This window comes from Pocillopora damicornis, chromosome 2 (genome assembly GCF_964200805.1).
Source record: "Pocillopora damicornis chromosome 2, jaPocDami1.2, whole genome shotgun sequence".
NCBI classification, from domain to species: Eukaryota; Metazoa; Cnidaria; class Anthozoa; order Scleractinia; family Pocilloporidae; genus Pocillopora; species Pocillopora damicornis.
The window spans coordinates 23813186-23833249 of NC_142671.1; the positions used below are offsets into that span (position 1 = coordinate 23813186).

The 20064-nt window shown below is 36.4% G+C and overlaps 1 protein-coding gene across 2 annotated transcripts; it reads left to right on the plus strand.

The window, feature by feature from the left end:
* Positions 1-10853: 10853 nt before the first annotated feature.
* LOC113664458 (somatostatin receptor type 5-like) lies at positions 10854-19818 on the plus strand. 2 transcript variants are annotated; one of them, XM_027180090.2, is made up of 3 exons: positions 10854-11691; positions 11853-12048; positions 18132-19818. In XM_027180090.2, exon 3 carries the CDS (start codon positions 18170-18172, stop codon positions 19307-19309), a length of 1140 nt encoding a protein of 379 aa, XP_027035891.2. In that variant the 5' UTR covers positions 10854-11691; positions 11853-12048; positions 18132-18169; the 3' UTR covers positions 19310-19818. The 2 variants fall into 2 exon arrangements, with proteins under 2 accessions (XP_027035891.2, XP_027035965.2); XM_027180164.2 differs by lacking the exons at positions 10854-11691; positions 11853-12048 and adding an exon at positions 14858-15058.
* Positions 19819-20064: the final 246 nt, after the last annotated feature.

The window sequence follows — 20064 nt, forward strand, 5'->3', positions numbered from 1 at the left end:
AGCAGACCGCAAACTGAAATCAACGGTACTATCGGGTTTTTAACGTTAATACCTCCGAAGCTCTAAGTTATTTTCGAACAAAACTATTGATATACCTTGTGTTGATTTGAACTGTGACTCCGACAGGAATGAGCACACATTTTAGCTGATTTCGTCGGTCGAAATAGCCACTGTTCTGTGAAGCGAAGAGTTAATGTATGTCATACAAAAAAAACTGAAATTGAAAGTATTAGAGGTATACACGCTGGGTTAGAGCTTGACCTTTCAGCAAGTATTTTCACGCCATGCTAATACCAAATTTTCTTGACTCGCATTTCACAATGACTTTGTTTTGCCGATTGCCAACAGCGAAGGTTTAATTAAACCATTTCCAATAGCTACAAATATCCGCTTCACAATGAAGCGGTAAGGAGGCAGACAAACTATGAAAATAAAAGCTATATCTGCGAAAAAAAAAAAAGCCATATTGTTTTTGTTTCACCTGCTCGGTTAATGAGGAAGGAACGAGCGATGAATTTCAGGGCATGCTCTCAAGTTGTACTTTCTATATGCGTTTTTAATTTGTGAGGTAAGAAAGTAACGTTTTCAGTGATCAATTTTCATGATTACCTTAGTGTGAGATATTTTACTTACACTTAAATTTTCGATCACAAAAGCTATTGACAAGGGCTTATTTTTAAGTGCGTTTTGGTTGCATGAGCACTGCAAAATTTGAATGATTAAGTCTAATCCATTTAACGAAGTGGTGAGGGAGTTATTCTGCGAACTTTGCACGTAAAAATTTTTAATGTTAACAGTCACTTACGTCTAAATTTACGCTTTCCTCAACCGTATTTTGGGGCGTCTTTCACTTCGAGGACGTTTCGATTTCAGAAAAAATCAGATTATTATAGAAAAATTAAAGAACTGTTTTGTTTCCAGGAAATGATGTCAGCTTTTATTACTGGCAGTGGGAAACTGATCATTTATCAATTTGTTTTATCGTCCATAGATTTACTTTTAAGATCTTTCTTCTTCAGTCTCGGACTCGAGTTATGTGAGAAGGTGTGATTAGTTTTCATCAGTTTAATAGTTACTTTTCAAAATGCCTAACTTACGAAATGTCATCTCCATATAAACCGCTGGTTATATTTTACCGCCGCTCAAGCTACGATAGCTTAATAACAAAGGTTCACAGCGGTAAGTGTTTGGATTTTGAAATTGCATCTATTTGGCAGAAATAAAATTTAAATTCAATAGTCCAGTGCGATAGTCTCAAAGAATTGCACTTCAAAATTTCTATCGTTCAGTATTTTTTAATTAAAAAATAGTAATGCCTTACTAGGAATGCTGATCAGCGACCTCAAGAAAATAAATGTTCCCCGGCTTTCATGTTGAGTTAGTGTTTTGTTGACCTTTTTTTTTAGCCATACACCTGGAGATGTAGGAGTAGAAACGCTTTGTTATGAACGTAATTAAATGTGTGAGAAAAACATACGCTTTCTTGACTGCTGACAATAAATCAATCTGGTATGTGTTTCTTGTGATTTCAAACCAACACGTCATTTCTCTTCGATTGCATTTAGTATTTACGCAACATTTGGTGAACTTTAAAGTTACGACAATAGGTGATCCTTAAATCCGATTAGTGGAATTGTTTTGTCTTCCGTAATAGGATTGGCTGTTCACGGTTTTGACGTCTTTTATTTAATCTTACTTTACTTTAGCTGAAAATTGTTGTCTTAAATAATATCCTGAACTTCTTGGTTACTCAGTATTCTTTTCATGAAGAAGGATCCTAAACACCTATGTGAAGAAAATATAATTAGGAGCAATAATATGCGTTACAAAAGTTTTTTTGTCAAATGCTAAAAAAAATGCTTGATAATTTTATGATTCGCTACATTCAAAGTGCTGTCATAACCTTTGGTTGTTGCACCAAAATGAATACACGGGTTGTGTAGTAACTCAACATCAAACTGCACTGACATCAAATTATTGGATTTAGTAAATGTCTCTATATCTCCGGCTGTTCCTTTGAAAAGGGCGAGGAACGTCTCGACAACCAACTTATCAAACGTGTTGCAAAAGATCATCAATAAGATATGAGGCTTTAGCGAACTTTTCAAAATTTTTCTAAGGGTCTATTGACGTTTTGACAGCAAGAAGTATTTCAAACGCAGAACAAATTTTCGCGGAATCATGTGAAATGTAAAGTACAATGAACGTATCCAGTTATCGATTTCTTTTACTTCGTTTGTTGAAGGCAAATTAAAACCCCATTCTCCAGACCTCTGGGTGAAAAGGAATACGCGGGGTAAAATCACAGTATTTGATCGAGACGGAAAGACACTTTCGTGCAAGTTATCGTCGAGGAGTTTGAAGAAACCGAGGGTTTCAGAATTGGAATTCAACTGTATGATAGTAGATGCCATTTTGTGTAACATACACCGGCTATTCAGCCTACATGTTATGAAATCCGCAAAATCAGACAAAATCGATAAATATCGTTGGGCATTAAGTCTCTTTCATGAAGTACTCCTGTCAATCATGCATGAGTGTCAAGAATGATGTTCTTCTTCAATTTCAGTAAATGTATGTTCAGCTCAACGTAGTGTCTCACTTTAGAATAATTATCATATTGAATGGAAATTACGGAAATCTTTTGGGAAGAGGGAAAGTACCTCTTGATTAGCAATGAATTCTCCAAAGCGAAGTCTAGTTCTGAAGAGCATCCTCTTTTACTTTAGCTGACGGTTTTCACCGCCATAGCCACATTTCAATAGAGAAAAAACTGTAATATTACATGTGGAAAGTTAATCATCAGCAATTTAATGACCCTATTTTAACATGATATTTCTTGAACCAACGTGAAAAGAGCAAAAACGCACATATCTAACATGTATACCAACGAAAATTGACATATCTTTGTAACTCACGTTTCTGCCAGTTTTATTCCATAATAAGACCTTTGTTAATTAGATTCTACGCCGCTTTATTTTTTCAATATTGTATTAGACATGTTACCTTTGAACAAAATTTTCCTTTAATTTCCTACCGACAATTCGTAATTAAAGATACTGACACCTCTTCGTCTTAAGACATGATCTATTTTTATGATCTCAGGTGACGGGTCGAAATTACAACCTTTCGCCTAAGATACACGGTCCTCCCTGTAGACTGCGCGTCAAATTTTATAGCTTTCAAAGGCCTCACACGCACGCCTGAACGCCGCGCACTAAAGAGAGTACAAAGGTGTAGCCATCTTCAAGATCTGTCTTCTTCATTTTTCAAGTGTCTTTTTTTTTTGCCTCAGTGAAAAGCAGAGCTGGCTCCATTATTTAACTGATAATAAAATTCTCTTTTCATGGAACTGGACCCGAATGACCGTCATAACGAGTTAGCTGTACAGATGCTTTAAAAAAAACTGTTTTTTCCTTTTTGTTTTATGGCTTTTTGAGTCATGTGACCGACCAAGCGGCATTTTATGGTGAGTTCCACGGCATACGATATTAGTTTTTTTGGTATCTCCGGTTACTTACTCTATTTCAAATGCAAACTGTCATAAATTTCCACCAAATTGAAAAAAATTATGCTTGTACTTAGGGTTAATCTCATGTCGGGGCGATCAATTTTCAAGTATAACCGTCAAGCCAGTAAGCAGCTGTCATTATTCATCCGCAATAAGTTGCATTTCTAGCATTCGTACATAAGCCATTTGATGTTTACATCCTATGAATTTTATTATGTTTGTTTTGTTGGATTTGCCAAATATCAAAACTAGACTTCAAATTAAATTACTGCAGTTCAAGTTGTACTAGATGCGGTCCGACTCGTGTTTCTTCGTTATCGGACAAGTGTGCTATGGAAGATGATGACAACAGTTTTCGGTAAACAAATTTGAACCTTTCGATTTTCGCTCAGAGACTAATTTTGCGTCTATTTTACACAAAGCCAAAGTAACGGTCTTCGGAGCAAAGTATGTCAACAAAACAACTCATATATTCCACAATCATTATACACTGTTGTTGTAACTCTTAAAAATGTTATAACGCCGTTTATTCAAGTTACCTCACATATTTCCACGACGGTGGTTGGATCCCCTGATGGAAGTCAGCTACAAATTCCGTGCATGTCGAGCGCTTATGGTTTAAGGTAAGAATTCGTCAGCTATGCAATGCATCTTACCACGCGTCAAGTCAAGTGATTGCAATTTTGTTCAAGCATAAAATGATTATCATAACAGAAATTGACGACAATTCTTTGCACAGATAAATATATTAATCATCCTTGTTTTTACCGCTACGCCATTGGTTAATTGTTCACCAGTGTAAGGTATATGCGCCAACAAAAAAAGGAAAATAAAGCTAACATTTAAAATTAGAGGTTTTTTTCTCTGTCGTTTTTATCCATTTCTTTTAAATCTAATTTTTGAAGGCCGAAATACCCTCATTAAGGAAATTGGTTAAATTTTGCAATTATTCAGCAAAAAACTTGGAATAGCTTTATTATTCATATGGTTATTGCGGTGAGGATATTGGACCCTTATACTTATGCCTAAAAGCTTCCGTCAATGTTATTATGTCTCAGTCAAATTAAAGCGATGTTTCACAAATAAGCCCTTCTGTGATGAATAAAATGCATCAATCCGTCAGACGGGCTGAAGCACCATCAAACAAAAGAGTACTGAGTAAAGCAGAGTAGCCTTTACAACTGAATAATCATTTGGTAAGGCTATATGTTTCTATTCTGTTTCAATGCAACTTCTTCAAGGACACGATTAAGTCTCTGGTCAATTCGTGATTTCGCTTTCCCCCTTTTTTTCTAATAACAAGTTGAGCCTTTTAATGCAGAGCAGCAAAAAAATCAGCTGATATCGACTTAGGATGGAATTTGCGTGTATATGATATAGATAAAAATGCGCTCGCTACCAAAACACGATTTGCTTCTGGTTGTAATTTAAACCTTCTGCCAGGTTCAATAACAATCTCAATCATTTCTTAAAAGCGATATTTAGACTGACAGCTCGTCGCGAACTGCAAAAGGTTCAATATTTCACATTTTGCGATTTTGTCGTTATTAGACAGTATACACTCTTAGGTCTGTCAAGGAAATCGTTTCTATTCTTAATTTCACAGCTGCAGTATTTTCTAAGATTTTCCTCTCTATTCCAGACGGTATTTCTTGTAAAAATCGTCTCTCACATTTCGGACATAATAAGTTCGTATTTTTTTGAAAAAAAGAAAAAAACAAAACAAAAAACAATGTTAGGCGCCAAGGTGAACGTTTTTGCAGTAGAATTGGAACATCGAAGCCTCTTTGCGAAAGGTTCTCGTGAAAGTCATCATGATCAACAGTCCCTCGAGTTACATAAATCTTTATGCGCATGTATAGAATTCATTACGATAATTCTTGACGGTTTCTCTGATGCCAATTCGACTTTGTATGCACACTGCGGATCAAGACAAAGGTTTTAGTATTCGTCAGGAGTTTCTTTATACATCAAAGGTGTATTGAACATAACGTTGTTGGAATAAATCCTGATCTTAGTTGTTAGGCACGGGTTACACAAGGGCTTTTTTGTTTGTTTAAGCAAAAAATCTGTCAACTTTAGTCCGCTTGTCTTTGACGCGGGGTTACAGGATTCTCCTCGTTCATATGAACCTTTTTCTGTCGAAGAAAACGACTTTGGGTGCAGCTTTTAATTCAAATGCCTGTGTTTGGTACCCTGGGTACTGTTAAACTGGCAGCAATTTGGAGAACCTTTGGCTTCAACTAGAAACTCTCCTCCATTCGCAAGTATCGAATCCATCTCAAGAAACGCATTCTTGAACCACAACGCAAAAGATTAGCAGGAAAATGAACCCGAGTTTTTTTTTCAGTTTCCTCTAGAGCGAGATGGGTTGTGATTGACGTAGGAATCAATCAGTGGAGTTTTGGTCAAAGGATATTAGTTTGATGTAACTGTCGCAGAACTTCGGAAAACGCAAAATTGTTAGCAATTTTTGAGTCGATAGTTATTTGAATTCGCTCTAATGCGACCCGATCCTTATATCTAAAGTGTTTATGATATATGACTGGTGGGAAGATTTGACACATTGCACAGAACTAAAATCCTAAAAGAAACTATTATTTGACATTGGTCAGGCTGACTAACGCCTCCATGCCTCATAATCGGGAGGACCTCTGACTACGAAGTTTAGCCGGATGATATTAAATGTTTTTGTCGACATGGCGTGCATGCAATATAATTGTTTCTTTTCATAGAGTCTTTGATATGTTGGAAAAATGACGGCCTCAGTAATCAATTCCGTCGGAAACTTAATAAAAAAGGAGAAGAAATGACATATAACTCACGTTGTTCAATTTCTGTTCTTCTTGCGCCTGGGCCCTGTTCTTTCCCGATGCGAATAAACCAATTTGAAGCTATTAACCACCCCTGTTTCTCTGCATATATGATGAGAAATATAAGCTACCTCTATCTATAATGCAGCTGGCACTAAAGTGCTTTGAATGACTGCTCAGGAAACGATGAAAACACACATCATTCTATTTCGTAAAAATCAACATATTTCAGAACAATGTTACAAAATCTAGCTCAATTTCGATAAATAATCAAACAATCAGTTAAGTTCTACCAATAGAAATGATTAACCTACAACTCTCACTCAGCCTTCAGACATAGAAGAAATGCTTTCTTTTAGCGAAGAGCTTGCTGAAAATGCGTTCATTTTACAGTGAGGCATATCTATGCCTTTGTTTGAGTTTGTCTCACTTAACGCATCGATATGTTTTTTATTTTTGTAATCTGATTAGTATTAATTCTCAGGAAAGACAAATTGGAATGAATTTATGAAAAGAAAAAAGGAAAAACATTCGAGATAAAAGCTACTGGAGGGTAATTTGAGATATCGGAATATGCTGCCAGTCCGGCTGTGAAAGCTGGTTCACTTGTTGATGCATCAGCGATTTAGTCATTATAGGGACTGTATCCTTATTATATGTAATCTAAATATTTGCGATAAGAAAACAATGGATATTTTTGAAAATGTGTCTGTGTTACTTCAATTCGCCATTCAACCCATTACGCTTCAGACGCTGAGCAACATTCGGTGATTAAATAATCTGTTTTCAATGAACAGCAGGTTCCAGTTGTCGGGAAGATAGATGTTTGAATTCCTAATTAGGAAGAATTATTTATTTCAAAGGTTAACACATAAACACAAAATTGTTATCATAAAAAAGTCGAATGATCAGTAAACAGAAATAAAATAATTCAATTTTTCTCTGGATATGATGTCCACCCGTTCCATGCAGCTTTACTGGAAATTTAAAGTCAGAGAAAAGTAAAAACACACAAGAAGTAAGGAAGGTCGAGCAAACTCCGACCGGTTTCTCATCGGTTGGGGGCCGGTCCACTGTGAGTTAATGCTAGTTCATAGGTAACCTTTGGTTTTGTTTAGAAAAACAAACGCCAAAATTTAGCGCCCTGGTCTCAATTATCTTTTCAATGAACTCAAAGACGAAAGTTAACTGCAGTTTTATGACCCTGTAGTGTTGTTAAATTTCGTAAATAAACGACAAAAACTGAAAAGCACTTAAAACCAGAATGAAATTATAACTGAGCGCAATATTATCGTACGGACTAATCAATTCTTACAATTTTAAAATTTCAATTTCAAACATTTCTATTCGATGAGGTAATATATTTTTATATTTGGCGGAGAGATCAATGTATCTTATCTTCTCTACCGACGAGAATTTGCACAGGCTTTGAAGATTTTTTGTGATATGCCACGAGAAAAATTGAAGTTACAGGAAAACTATTAATGAAAAACATCACTGATATGTTTAACAAGTACGTTCAAGTTTATCTTGACAGAAGTGGATTTTGAAATTACCGATCTCAGTATTTTCGTAACGAAGATATCTTAAAACAATAACTAGATGTGACAGTAAAATATTCAGCTTATTTTAAATTTGAATTCGTTATTTGTTTCCTCTCGTACCTATTCAAATGTACATTGAATTTAAAAATTTAAGTTTTAACTTCTTAGATCTCTTATTATAAAAACACATTTTCCTTTTTGAGGCACTGTTATCTAACCGGCTGAACACTTCTGTAATTAAAACACTGAAATATTTACCTGGCATTGTGTTAGTGCATTAACTGTATGACTCTTCATCAACGTTTAGCTTCAAAACTACGGAGAAAAGTGTCAGAGATGTGCGTGTCTTCCGTTTTCCAAGGGCTGGACATTTGTCTGAAGAAAATTGAGTTTATCAACATAAAACTCTTTATCATTCAACAGCAGGTGTCCCGTAATAAAATTTGCCTTCAAAAATGAGCCAAACAATTCCTCTTATTTATGAAACGTTGTGTACTTTGTCGTTATCTATGTTCGACCCTAGGCAGTTTTTCTTTTAATTGATCTTAGACATCGAGTAAATTGTTAGTTTCTTATGATGGATTAACGGCGCTTAGCGAATATGTCACTAATGAATAATTCTCGTCTTCAGATCTAATTGCAAAATACTTTCAGAAGCCAAATTGCAGATTAAAAATAACTGTCAGAGTCTACTTAAAAGCCTGACGCCTTTATTAAAACATTTAGATCAGCAGATGTTTTTGACCCCTTTCGCTTCCAAGATTTCCTAAGCAATTCTCCTTACTGCCAACCATACATTTCTTATGATGTTTGTTCGGAGAATATTTGGAACTGCATCTACTTATATCCCCCAATCAATATTTTTCTTTATTCTCATCTCTTGTTCGCTTAATATTGTAACGAAATTGTAAAGAGAATTTCTGTCTTGTTCAATCATGGGAATTTAAGGGTTAATAAATGGTTTCAGCGACATGCCGGACGTTACAAAGCAAATCATTTCTCTCTTTCCTTGCATTTCTCTCAACAGCTTTAAAATTGCTCTCCGCGTTAGCCTTTGATGCCCGACATTTTCATACATCATTCGATTAGTTTGTTTGCTTTCTTGGAATTTCTACGCGTTTTTAACCTGATCTGAACATAAGGCTAACTATTACCTATTTATGTGCTGATAATAAAGCTCTGAAAGGCTCACCTCTGAGTTAGGCGGGCACTGGAAAGGAGCCCGTAGATGGCCTCTTCATGCAGGTTTAACTGTGAACTAAGTTGGCTCATTGCGTGACTCCATTTTACTGGTTATTCAACGTCAGTGTTGATTTTTCCTCTTTAAGTCTACGCTAAATAATTATATTACTTATGGCCAATTCATCACGAGTGACTCCTTTGGGTGAAAGTTTTAATCAGTTAAGACAACGTTTTAAGATAAACCCGACAGCCATCATTAATAAAAAAGCTTTTTGAAAACAGCCATGAAGCAAGAATTACTTTATCGATGTATCCGTTGATTCGAAAAAGCCACAACAATTTTTTTCCAAAGAAGTATTTTCTTATGTAATTGTTTTTACTATCAACAATCCAAGTGAAAGCCTAGACTTACAATTTAAGAAAATGAAAGATAATTTCTGATAATTTTTCTATAAATAAATATGTTTCTTGAATTCCCCGCACCCAAAAAACTGACAACCAGAAATGCGGTGCGGGATAAGCAGACAATTCTTAGCCCATTTATTGAACTAACCAACTAATCACAAGACAAAAACAACTGTTTACACTGTTTAGACACCAAAAAATTAAACAAACTCTACACGTTCGATGCGGCCAAAGTAAATTGAATAAACAAAACCACTTATAATGACTGTCAATCATCAGGAAAGCACAACCACAAATCGTTACGAGGAGATGGACTACAGGATTCCACCCAAACAATAAAGAAGAACAAAATTTAACTGTCCGCTTGTAAAAATCCACAATGAAACTTGTTTACTGTTCAGCGAATATATACTTGCTAGTTTACATATCACACTTCTTTCCCATAATCTCACGCCGGCACTTAAAACACACTGCCGACAAATGCACTCGTGCTTGGGAATTCAAGAAACCATTTATCTTTTGTTTCATTACGCTTCGCTACATTCAGGCAAAGATAAATGAACAATTTTCGTTAAAGAAAAAAAAAAAAGAAGAAAGCTATTCCAAACATAGCAAATAATCATTCGGCATTCCGAATCACAAAGAATTTAAGACCAACACTTTGTCGTAATAGTCGGTTTTCTCATTATTTCAAGTTATTCGCTTTGGAGTTACAATTAATAATTCGACAATCACTGATGTATCGTCAAATTGTGTAGCTCACTCTCGCAAGAAAGAAGTACTACGACTTTATAACTTTGTCTCAATAAAACAATGTTAAAAGTTCGTATGAAAATATGTCAATGAAAAACTATCATATTAGTGCGCTGTAATGAAACGTGGAATACCTACTAGATAAAGGATTCCCAGTTACCAAACATTCCCCGGGAACAAATAACTTCGAGCACTTTGATGCGCAACAGCAGCGATAGATATACTTAAGCGACTATAATTTATTCATCTTTTCACTCGGTATCCTGGCTCCCCATGGCTCCACAATCGCCTTTAATTTACCCTATTTAAACACTTCCACTCCAGGTGTCTCACTCTATGCATATGAATCACATGAATCCAGTGGAACAAGTCGGTTTTATGGGAGTATTGAATAAAAGCCATTGGACCCCACTTCCCTCTCCCTTAGCCTTAGTCTTCCGTTTACCGAATTTCACTTACCTTACCCAAATGGTGTGAAAACCTAGCCCTTTGTGCTGTGCGCTGAACAACGATGAAGTAAACAAAGACTTAACTGTGTTTCATGCTGGTAGTTACGAAAACGAAGACCCATTACGAAAACGAAGACCCCCCTACGAAAACGAAGATCCTTCGTTTTCGTAACTACCGTTTTATACTTTTCCTTAGTTAGTTCATTCAAATTCTTCGGCTAATATCGATCATGGGGATACGCTAAGTACGCTGCATGTCCATGACGAGTTACTTTCCACACGGATATCGGTCAGTATAGAATAAAATTTAAAATGCTGATTGTTTAAGGTTCCTCGTTGTTTCCGGAATGCCAGATGCTCCTGTTACATGTATGTATGTAAATAAGGTTTTGTTACTCAGAAATGGCTCACTGTGGTAGTTGTCAGCTATCAGTCGGACCAGTGATCGACTAATCATTTTGAAATAATTGTTTTGAGGGGCAAAGTCGTATGAACTTCTGCTTCCAGCTGATAGTTATGGACAAGTATGAGGCGCAGAGGGTCCCTTTTTCAGTGACCTTTCGCGAAACATTATTGGGGCTATTTTCCTCTCATGAAATGTGATTAAAGCTTCCATTTACTCGTGATTCGTGACTGTCTCTTTTTATTCTGAGCGAATGTGGAAGCGTTTTTTTAAATGAACATAACATGTGAACGAAGCTTTTGTTTTGCAAGATGTTTTGCTTGAATTTTTTCAAATGTCTTCAATCTGGCGTCTGGCTCGCATAATTTAGCGAAGTCTGAGTAATCTTTTGTTGCGCGATGACGTTTGACAGACAATAAAGGTTGAACTCTTCTCGGGTTCAAATCCTACACTACTTCGATCTTTTTCGTCGTGTTTTCCAGTGTTACGTGTCGGCATCCACCGGTGAAAAGTTTTAGATTGACTTCTACACCGACCAGATTTGACAATGGTCACGTCCTACAATTTTTCAATCTCTTCACAAAGGTCCATGAGCAGTCAATCACTGTTCATGTGTCATATGGAAGGTGAGGTGAGTCAAGATGTTCTACTTTCCATTCCACTCTACGGAGAATTGAAATTAAACTAGTTGGTAGTTGAGTTAATAAGGTTTTTTCTGGTACATCTGACCTTTTATGATATCATTTTGGACAGCGCCACGTGCTCACGTGTATTCTCAACTATCCTTTTCAGCTCACTCGAGTTTCCTCGTTTTATAAAATTTACTCTGGTGTATGTCATGAACGGAGGTGATTGTGGGCACTACCCATTCCCTAACATTTCATTGACGGTATCTGCAAAGGATGAAATCCAAGTTATCACAGACCTAGCGGTATGGAGGTTACAACAAAAACGAGTTTCTTTTGAAGCACCAGACAGAGTAAAACAGGTCAGTCGATAAGAAACAATTCATCCGCGAATTTTAACGCGATGCAGTTCTAAAAGATTATGAATGAAGTGTCAAAAAACTTCAATATTTCTAACGTGAAAACAATTTGCAGAGGGGTTCAGTGGACCCTCAGAAAGAAGTTCCAATATCAGATCCTAACAGACTATTGTTGACGTTTTTTTTTTGCTCATCACTAAAGCGGATGAAAACTAGATTGTTTGTCACCATATACATTAATTTCTTCTCCGCTGATGATTCACATTCCTTATAATTGGTGAGGAGTTAAGGACTATGCACGATTTTAAAAGTTGATACTACTTTGTGAGAGATTGGCTGACAGGATAGAGCCGAAACAAAAAAGGAGTCAGCTTCTAAAATTTAGTCAAGTTATACTACAAGGCACGGCCAAAAGTCCTCAAAACGTCGAACTTACTGACAGTCAAATCTTATGCAAATAACGTGTATATTTTATCCTACATAAACTGATTTCCATTAAATTAGGATATATTTTACAGTAAGGTTCAATGTTTGGCCCGGAGATTATCTAAAGAACATGTAAGGTAATGGAATTTTATGAACAAGCAAAGGTTGACGATAATGTTGTCGGTATGCGCTACAGCAAACTGACGAGCTGATGCCAGGTGTGATTTTTCAAGCGACGAGTGTAAAATGTTTTAAACATAACCCGATACCATGTAGAATTTCTGTGCTATAACGAGACTGGCCAAACCAGCCCTCCTCACGTACAATACAATCAAGGTGACTTTTGCACTGATATTTGCGTGATCGGTGGTTTGTGAAAAATAATTAGCAAGTCGGGAAAAATAATTAGGTATAAAACGTGGAATCAAAGATAAGCTGAAATGGCTGATAAAAAAGAGATACGCTTAAAACGTGACTTTAAATCTATTCTGGCACGTGATAGTTGAAACCTCATCTACATGTTTCATTTCTACTGCTGTTATCTACAACACAAAAACCAAATGCAATCTCATTACAGAAGCAGGACACTCAGCCTCTTCCCCTAACCAGTTTTTTCAGAAAGCTCTTGCTCTTAATACCCCTGGAAAATAAACCTTCCCTAGGAGAGGCTCATTCCGTAAGACTAGGGGAGGTCAGGAATGCTCCCAAGCGAAAAGCCGCTCTATTACAATAGCTTCTACTAAGCTGCAGGACTCTTACAGGGGATGGAAATATTTTCAGCGGAAAACACGATAACACTTATCAAATACAAGTGCAGTCAAGAAAGTTTGATTAAACTCATAGAGTCCTATATATATGCAAGCTAACGTAACAGATTACAATTGAAGAAATGTAGGTTATCGGAGGAAAAATGGCGAGATCAGGATTTTTATGCTCAATTATTCGAAAAAAAAAAAACCAGGAAAAAAAGTTAAAGGCGTATAATAGCGAAAGCTTAATTGTTCGCAAACAGGGATCATCAGAAGTCTTATCTTTTTACACAAACTTGTTCCTTCATCGACAGGTTAACTAACTGTTCTTTAGCTCATTAGTGTTCTCTGCTCTTCATAGCTTATAACGGGCTTTGAAAAAAAATTTTTAAGCCGTCGCTTCTATAAATACGAGATACTACTAATGTTCAAAGCGACATAGCCGTTTGCCTGATTCGCTGACGTTTCTTCAATAAATAAATTAAAAATTTCAAACTGAAAATGTGTCCGCATTAAGTTGATCTGTTTTAGCGGAAATCGAAAGAAACCTTAAGGAAATGAGGATTACGAAAGAGATAGTTATCTTTTGCACAATTCCTGATGGAAGGAAACACTGAAAACTTTCTCAGTTAATGATCACGTAAAAGTATAGCCAGGCTACTTTTCATATCAATTAGTCAATACTGATTTTTAATGCCTCTGGAACCACTTCTCATTACGATAGAAATTGTTCATAATATATTTTCGATAGTCCAGGTGTTCGATGAATTTCTCCTCATGGAATTACTTTGAAATATGCAAATATTCACATAAATGAAAAGTTAAAGCAAAAGATACTCATACAGTGACATTTTATATAGCCTTCCAACGGCGAATGCGCTTCTGATCAAGAAAGAAATAAACGTTTTGGCGTTAACTGCTAACGTTAGACAGCGAAAAAACATAATTGTTCACTTGGAGAAGAGGAAAACAATGTTTTCTAGCTATCACACGAAAAACGCCTTGTTTTAAATCTCTTCAGAACGTGCTAAACTTAATCACACAAATATGTTGAAGTGAGTGTTTTTCTTGTCCAGTAATAGAGCTGTGAAATCTTCGTTTCTCTTCCACTCACTAATATTTTATGGCTCAATTAAGAGGCGACTCACTATTCATTTTAGGAAGCGGTTTTTCAGTGAAGTACATGAATCTGTTTTTAGCTTAAGCCAGTGTTATGAGCTCCTATAAAACATGATTGTGTTCAGGTGTCTGTTTAACCTCCCCAGATTTATCTTGCTGCTTTTCACGGTTTACTTACGTCAATTGTTAATTGCCATTATCTCAGAACAAGGGTTGCAAATTAAGTTTTTAACTATCTTCCGTAAAAAAAATTAATTGGAGAAGGGAAAATAATCCACCTACGTTTTTTTAGTTAATGGAGAAAGATTCAATAACTGCTAGTTACAATTAGCACGTACCACATTTGCCTGTAAGACACCGCGGATTACTGTTCCAGCATCAAAGAAACGTTGATACGTTGGAATAAAATAGCGGTGACAAGTTCCATGTTAATTTTGACAAACCGATTATTAAAGACGAAATTCGCTGCTGTTGACGCATCGAGAAAAGGAACCAATAACACGCTGAAAATTCTTCCTGATTATATTTCGATTTACTTAACATCTGTTTGTGATCTAGCAAATCGTATAACACATTTTTTCCCGATCGAATGAAGGGTTCGTCTGCCGTAAAAACACATAATTCATATTTCAATAACGAGACAGAGGATATTTTGAACTAGGAAAACCATTATGCAGACAATTTAGTTCTTTATTCATCGTAATCATCATCCACAAAAGGTGCGTAACGAAATCATTTCTTGATTCTCGTCGAACGTCGCTCATCAATGAGTAATCTTCAAGATCAGGATAATTCTAGCCGGGATGGACATAGGATGATTTACAGATTTTATTTATCAGTGCTGTAGATCTAGTAGCTGTGGAAGTTATCATTGGTTAGAAGTGGAAGCGAATTATTGTACTACAAGAATTATCGACGCAACAGACTTAACACACTTCATTCCTTCTGAGCTAAACTCAACTAGGTTACAATCTGTTCCCCTTTTCACGCCTATCTTTATTTTGTTTCATGTTTAACCCTCTGTTACATGCAGGACATCATGAAAAAAAGATTTTTCTTCAACTAGTCTATTAATTTTTCAGTTTTTCCACAGAAATTAAACTGGTTATATGCTGTTTATAGTTTGGTCCCAAATCTACATCGTCACGTACCAAATCGAATATTTTCGTTGTTGTTCGCGTCTTGTTGAGCCGAAGATGGAAAGGAATAGGTAGTTGTGCCACTTTTGATGAAGGATTCCTGATCGAGAGTCTTCAGTCAATCATTTTTTGACAACATACTGGACATTACAAGAACCCCTCATGTGACTATAACGTTTTTCGGAGATCCATTTGATCTTAGAGGGGTTTACAACCCAATTTATGCAGACAATAAGGGGCAAGAAATAAAATCTTCATGCCCACCTCTCGGTGGCTTTTGCATCATTGTGAAAAAATCCTGCTACTTGTGGGAGAGTTCTTTCATTGCAGATGTATTCAAGGATACGAGGAGAAATAAGCGAAGTTGATTTCGCCGTTCGAAATTGCAGTAAACACAAATCTGAATCAGTTTTCCTATTGCCAAACCACATTTCTAATTAAATACTGAATACTATGGTTGTCAGATTTATCGACACGTATCTTCCATGTTTTCAAAATATTAAATACATCATACATGGTGCAATATATCTCTGAGTGCAAAGCCGAAGTTTCTTCCGACTATAAGGGATCAAAGTATGTTTTTAGCACAGCATATATAGACTTGCAAGACATTGTTGTCTCATCGGCAATCATTAAATTTTAATATTAACCATTTTGAACTTCGTCATAACATAATTAGATTGAAAAAAAAAATGTTATTCAAGTTCTCCACATCAAAGATTGGGCAACCTTCCCGTAAGTAATATCATTACTCTTGCAATAAGAAGATTTTATCGATAACGATTGAAACCCTGTGTAACAACCAAGCTCTCTGTAAATATATGAAAATCATATACCCTCTACAGCCCAAATTTTAACTCACTTCAGTTTCAATTAGTGTAAAAATCGCTCGGCTTATAGTCGAATAAATACGGTATGTGAACTGCGGTTGAAGAAACGAATATGGAAGCCAAGATCTCCTTTGGGATTCGTTCCAAATACAGTTTTGATTTTTGAGAGGGAAAAACCAGGAGAGTTCGATTATGTAATGATATCTTGTGAAAGAACTGAAAATAATGGTATTGAGTAAGATTGAATTTGATGGGTGATGTCATCTATTGAATTCTCTATTTCAAAACTGACGGCGGTTTAGAGAGAAACAATTAAAGTGGTTGTTTGAGTTGGATATGAGTTTAATGCTGTCACAAACTTCACTTGACATAGTGAAGCAAAGTAAAGCCATGCATTCGAAAGTCTTCAATAAAAAAAAAAAGATAAAAAATATCGGTAGATAAAGGCAGATAAAAATTACCAGCAGAATTAACGCTAGTAATTTGGCACAGGGAAGATCTTGGCAGGAACTCGACGCGTGTGTATCGGGTGTTACACTTCTGCGACATGGTTAAGTGCTTCTTAACGTCAGCCTCTTAATTAACTGATATAAGTAGCAGAAAGCATGTCAACTTCAGAGCGTGTTCTCTCAATTCCTGTTCAAAATTTACCACGGCTCACTTTTGATATTTCAGTTCTCGATTGATTTAGAAAATTCTAAACATATCGTCTCTCCCTCTCAAATCTTCGTTTTCATGAGCTTCAATATACTTTCTCAGGTAAACCTACGTAAAAGTCACCCTAATAAATAAATCTTCGATTTTAGTCGCTATAGCAACTTACGAACTAAAGTTGTCGATTGTTTCATTACCGGACAAGACCCAGGTTTCACGAGCTGTATCTAATGGGTTTCTCTCCATGATTCATGTATAAATTGTTAAATTCTCGTCCCCATCGTTCTCGACAAAGTCTACAAGCGAAGTTGGTCTTAAAAATGTTTTGAGTAATTTTATTCATCTAAGCGGAGCGATAGGTTCAAACTGAAACAGTTCATCTTGGTTTGACACCTTGTGCATTGTTACTCAAACAGTTCAAAAATATGTCCTTTAGCCGCGGTACGGATAATATTTGAATAAAGCTAAAGATTTGGAAAGTACAGTTGGATTTATAGTGTCATTAATTCCTAGAACATCGCACTGGGTCATTTTATCCTTTTAAATAGTAAAGAAAGTGTCTTTTCTGGTATGGCTTTCGCAGTAAAGGTAACTGTTCACATTTCCATGTTTTCATGGTAACACTTTGTTTTCTTAAAGAATTACCAATTCAGATGGTCTCAGAAATAAGTTAGCCATGGTAGAGAATTATACTTATTCACAATTCTTAACCTGTTTGAGTAACACAAGGGTTGTGAGTTGACTCCTTGATTTTCCTATGTTTTTAAGCATTTCTGCAACAACGTAATTCTAAACAAAGTTGGCTCGCTTTTTACACTGCTCGAAAGTAGCTCATTGATTTTTTCATTAAATACATAATCTGTTAAGTCGTCTGCATACAATTGTGCAATTAAGTGTCAAAATTGACTACGAACAAACCCCTTAGTCAGCTTGTCGGGAAAAGTTATTAAATTTTGCCGGATCAGATTCGAAAGTGCTCCTTTTCGCTTGAGGTGCGAAAGCAAATTTCACCTTCTTGACATTCGATAGCTTATGGAGAATGCTTACGTGAAACGTTTACTGCAATTCACTGGGAAACCTCTCATGCGCTCCTACTGCATTGACTATGACATAAATTGGAAAACAAAACCTCAAGTCTAATGATTGGATTTTTGCTCTCTTTGTTTCAGAAATTTCAATTTCATGTACGAGGAACTGAAAGAACACCATGAACAATACAACGGCGAACGGCAGTTACGCCTTTGACGAGCACCTCGCAATCCGCGTAGTACGCCTGGTATTGTACCCTGTGGTTTTTGTGATCGGTGTACTTGGAAATATCTTAGTCTGTGCTGTTATCCTTGGTACAAAGAAGAAAAACTTAGGTTCCGCAAAAGGATACTTCATATTAAACTTGGCCATGTCTGACCTATTGGTTTTGTTTTTATACCTTCCCTTTGACCTGGCTTACCTTGAGAGCCACTCCATATGGCCTTTTGGTTTTGTTCTTTGCAAGCTAATTAACATTTTGAGCGCTGTTTCCGTCACGGTTTCGGGGTCGATGTTGATTTGCATCGGCTATGAGCGATACCTTGCGATTGTGAAGACGCTGAAGAGTCCATTTAGCAAAACAAAAGCTGTGGCTATGGTGACGTTTGGTTGGGTCTACTCGTGCTTACTGCAACTACCATTCGTGTTTGCCCTAACCTTGGAACCAAATGGGAGGTGTCTCATTGACATACATTGGTGGCCAAGCCAGCTTTCGTTCAACCTTACTTACATCATGGCGTTGGTTAATCCACAGTTCATAATTCCTGCATTCTGCCTAGTTTACTTTTACGTTGGAATTATCAGCCACTTACGAAAGGCTCACAAGCAGAACAATAGACGAGGTATTTACACAAGCGTGCATGTTGCTGAAAAACGGCAGAAGCAAAACCGAAAGACCACGAAGTTGTTGACGGGTCTGGTGTTAGTTTATGCGGCATGCATCTTACCGCACAAAGTGATCATTTTAAGTATCATTGCAAATCCATCACTGTTGAACTCGTATGCCACTAGGCAGCTGTATGAGTTTGCCAGACTTCTAACCACTGCAAATAGTTGTTTTAATCCCATTCTGTATACAACGTTAAGTCGTAGTTTTAGAAAAGACTTGAAGGGCTTGTTTTCTCGAGAGACAGTAAACGATTCGAACAGGTTTCTGCAATCAGCATTTCAGGAAACCCATCCAAAGGAAGGGGCAAACAAGGCGTCGATTTCTACCATTAAACTACGCAGGATCACAATAATGGATACAAAGGAAAGTAGCTGTGAGACTGACAGGTTTAAAACAGTATTTACGCCAGAAACAAACGGGAATAGTTGAACATTTCTAAGCTTCCACAGGATTTCAGCCATTTGTTTAATAACATTAGGGTATTTGAGTTTGGTTTGAGAGTGAAATCTTTCTTGATTCCTCTGTAATATCTATGTAATGATTAGAAGGAAAGTAAACGAAATGAGAGGTAAATTCACCGTTCTCACTTAAATTGAAGTGATCAGTCGAAATCTGTTTATGGGGCCAGCTTAACAACAAATAGAGACAGACTTAGGTTTGTTTTCTCTAACACGTTCTTTGTTTAAAATGGGCTGTACGATGCGATTATTCATCATGGTAAACACACTTGTCCTAAAGTATGACCACTTGCTCACACTGGAAGTGACTGCATTGTGAGGAAAATTATTATACTTCATACCACCAATTTAGTAAAGAACGAATATTTTAAATCTACGAAGCAGAAAGAGTCTTTAGTTTATTTCTATTGCAACAATTCAGGATCGTACGCTTCAATTAAAAAGCTTGTATTCTCATGGATTAAATGAGAGCAGACTAAACGTGAACGTCTTACTTCCTCTTAGTGTTCTACTGTAACTCTGCCTTATATAAATTTGATAAATGAAGTAACGAACTTAGTCCGTGCTAAGGAAGATGAGTACACAAACTCAACTTGCAGTGAGATGGACTCTTCTCTCAATTTATCTAAAAACCATAGCTGCAAGACATCAACAGTTAAAATATTACTTCACTGGCCGAAACTCTCTCAAAAATTTGCAAGACTTCCTTCAAATACACAAATTAGT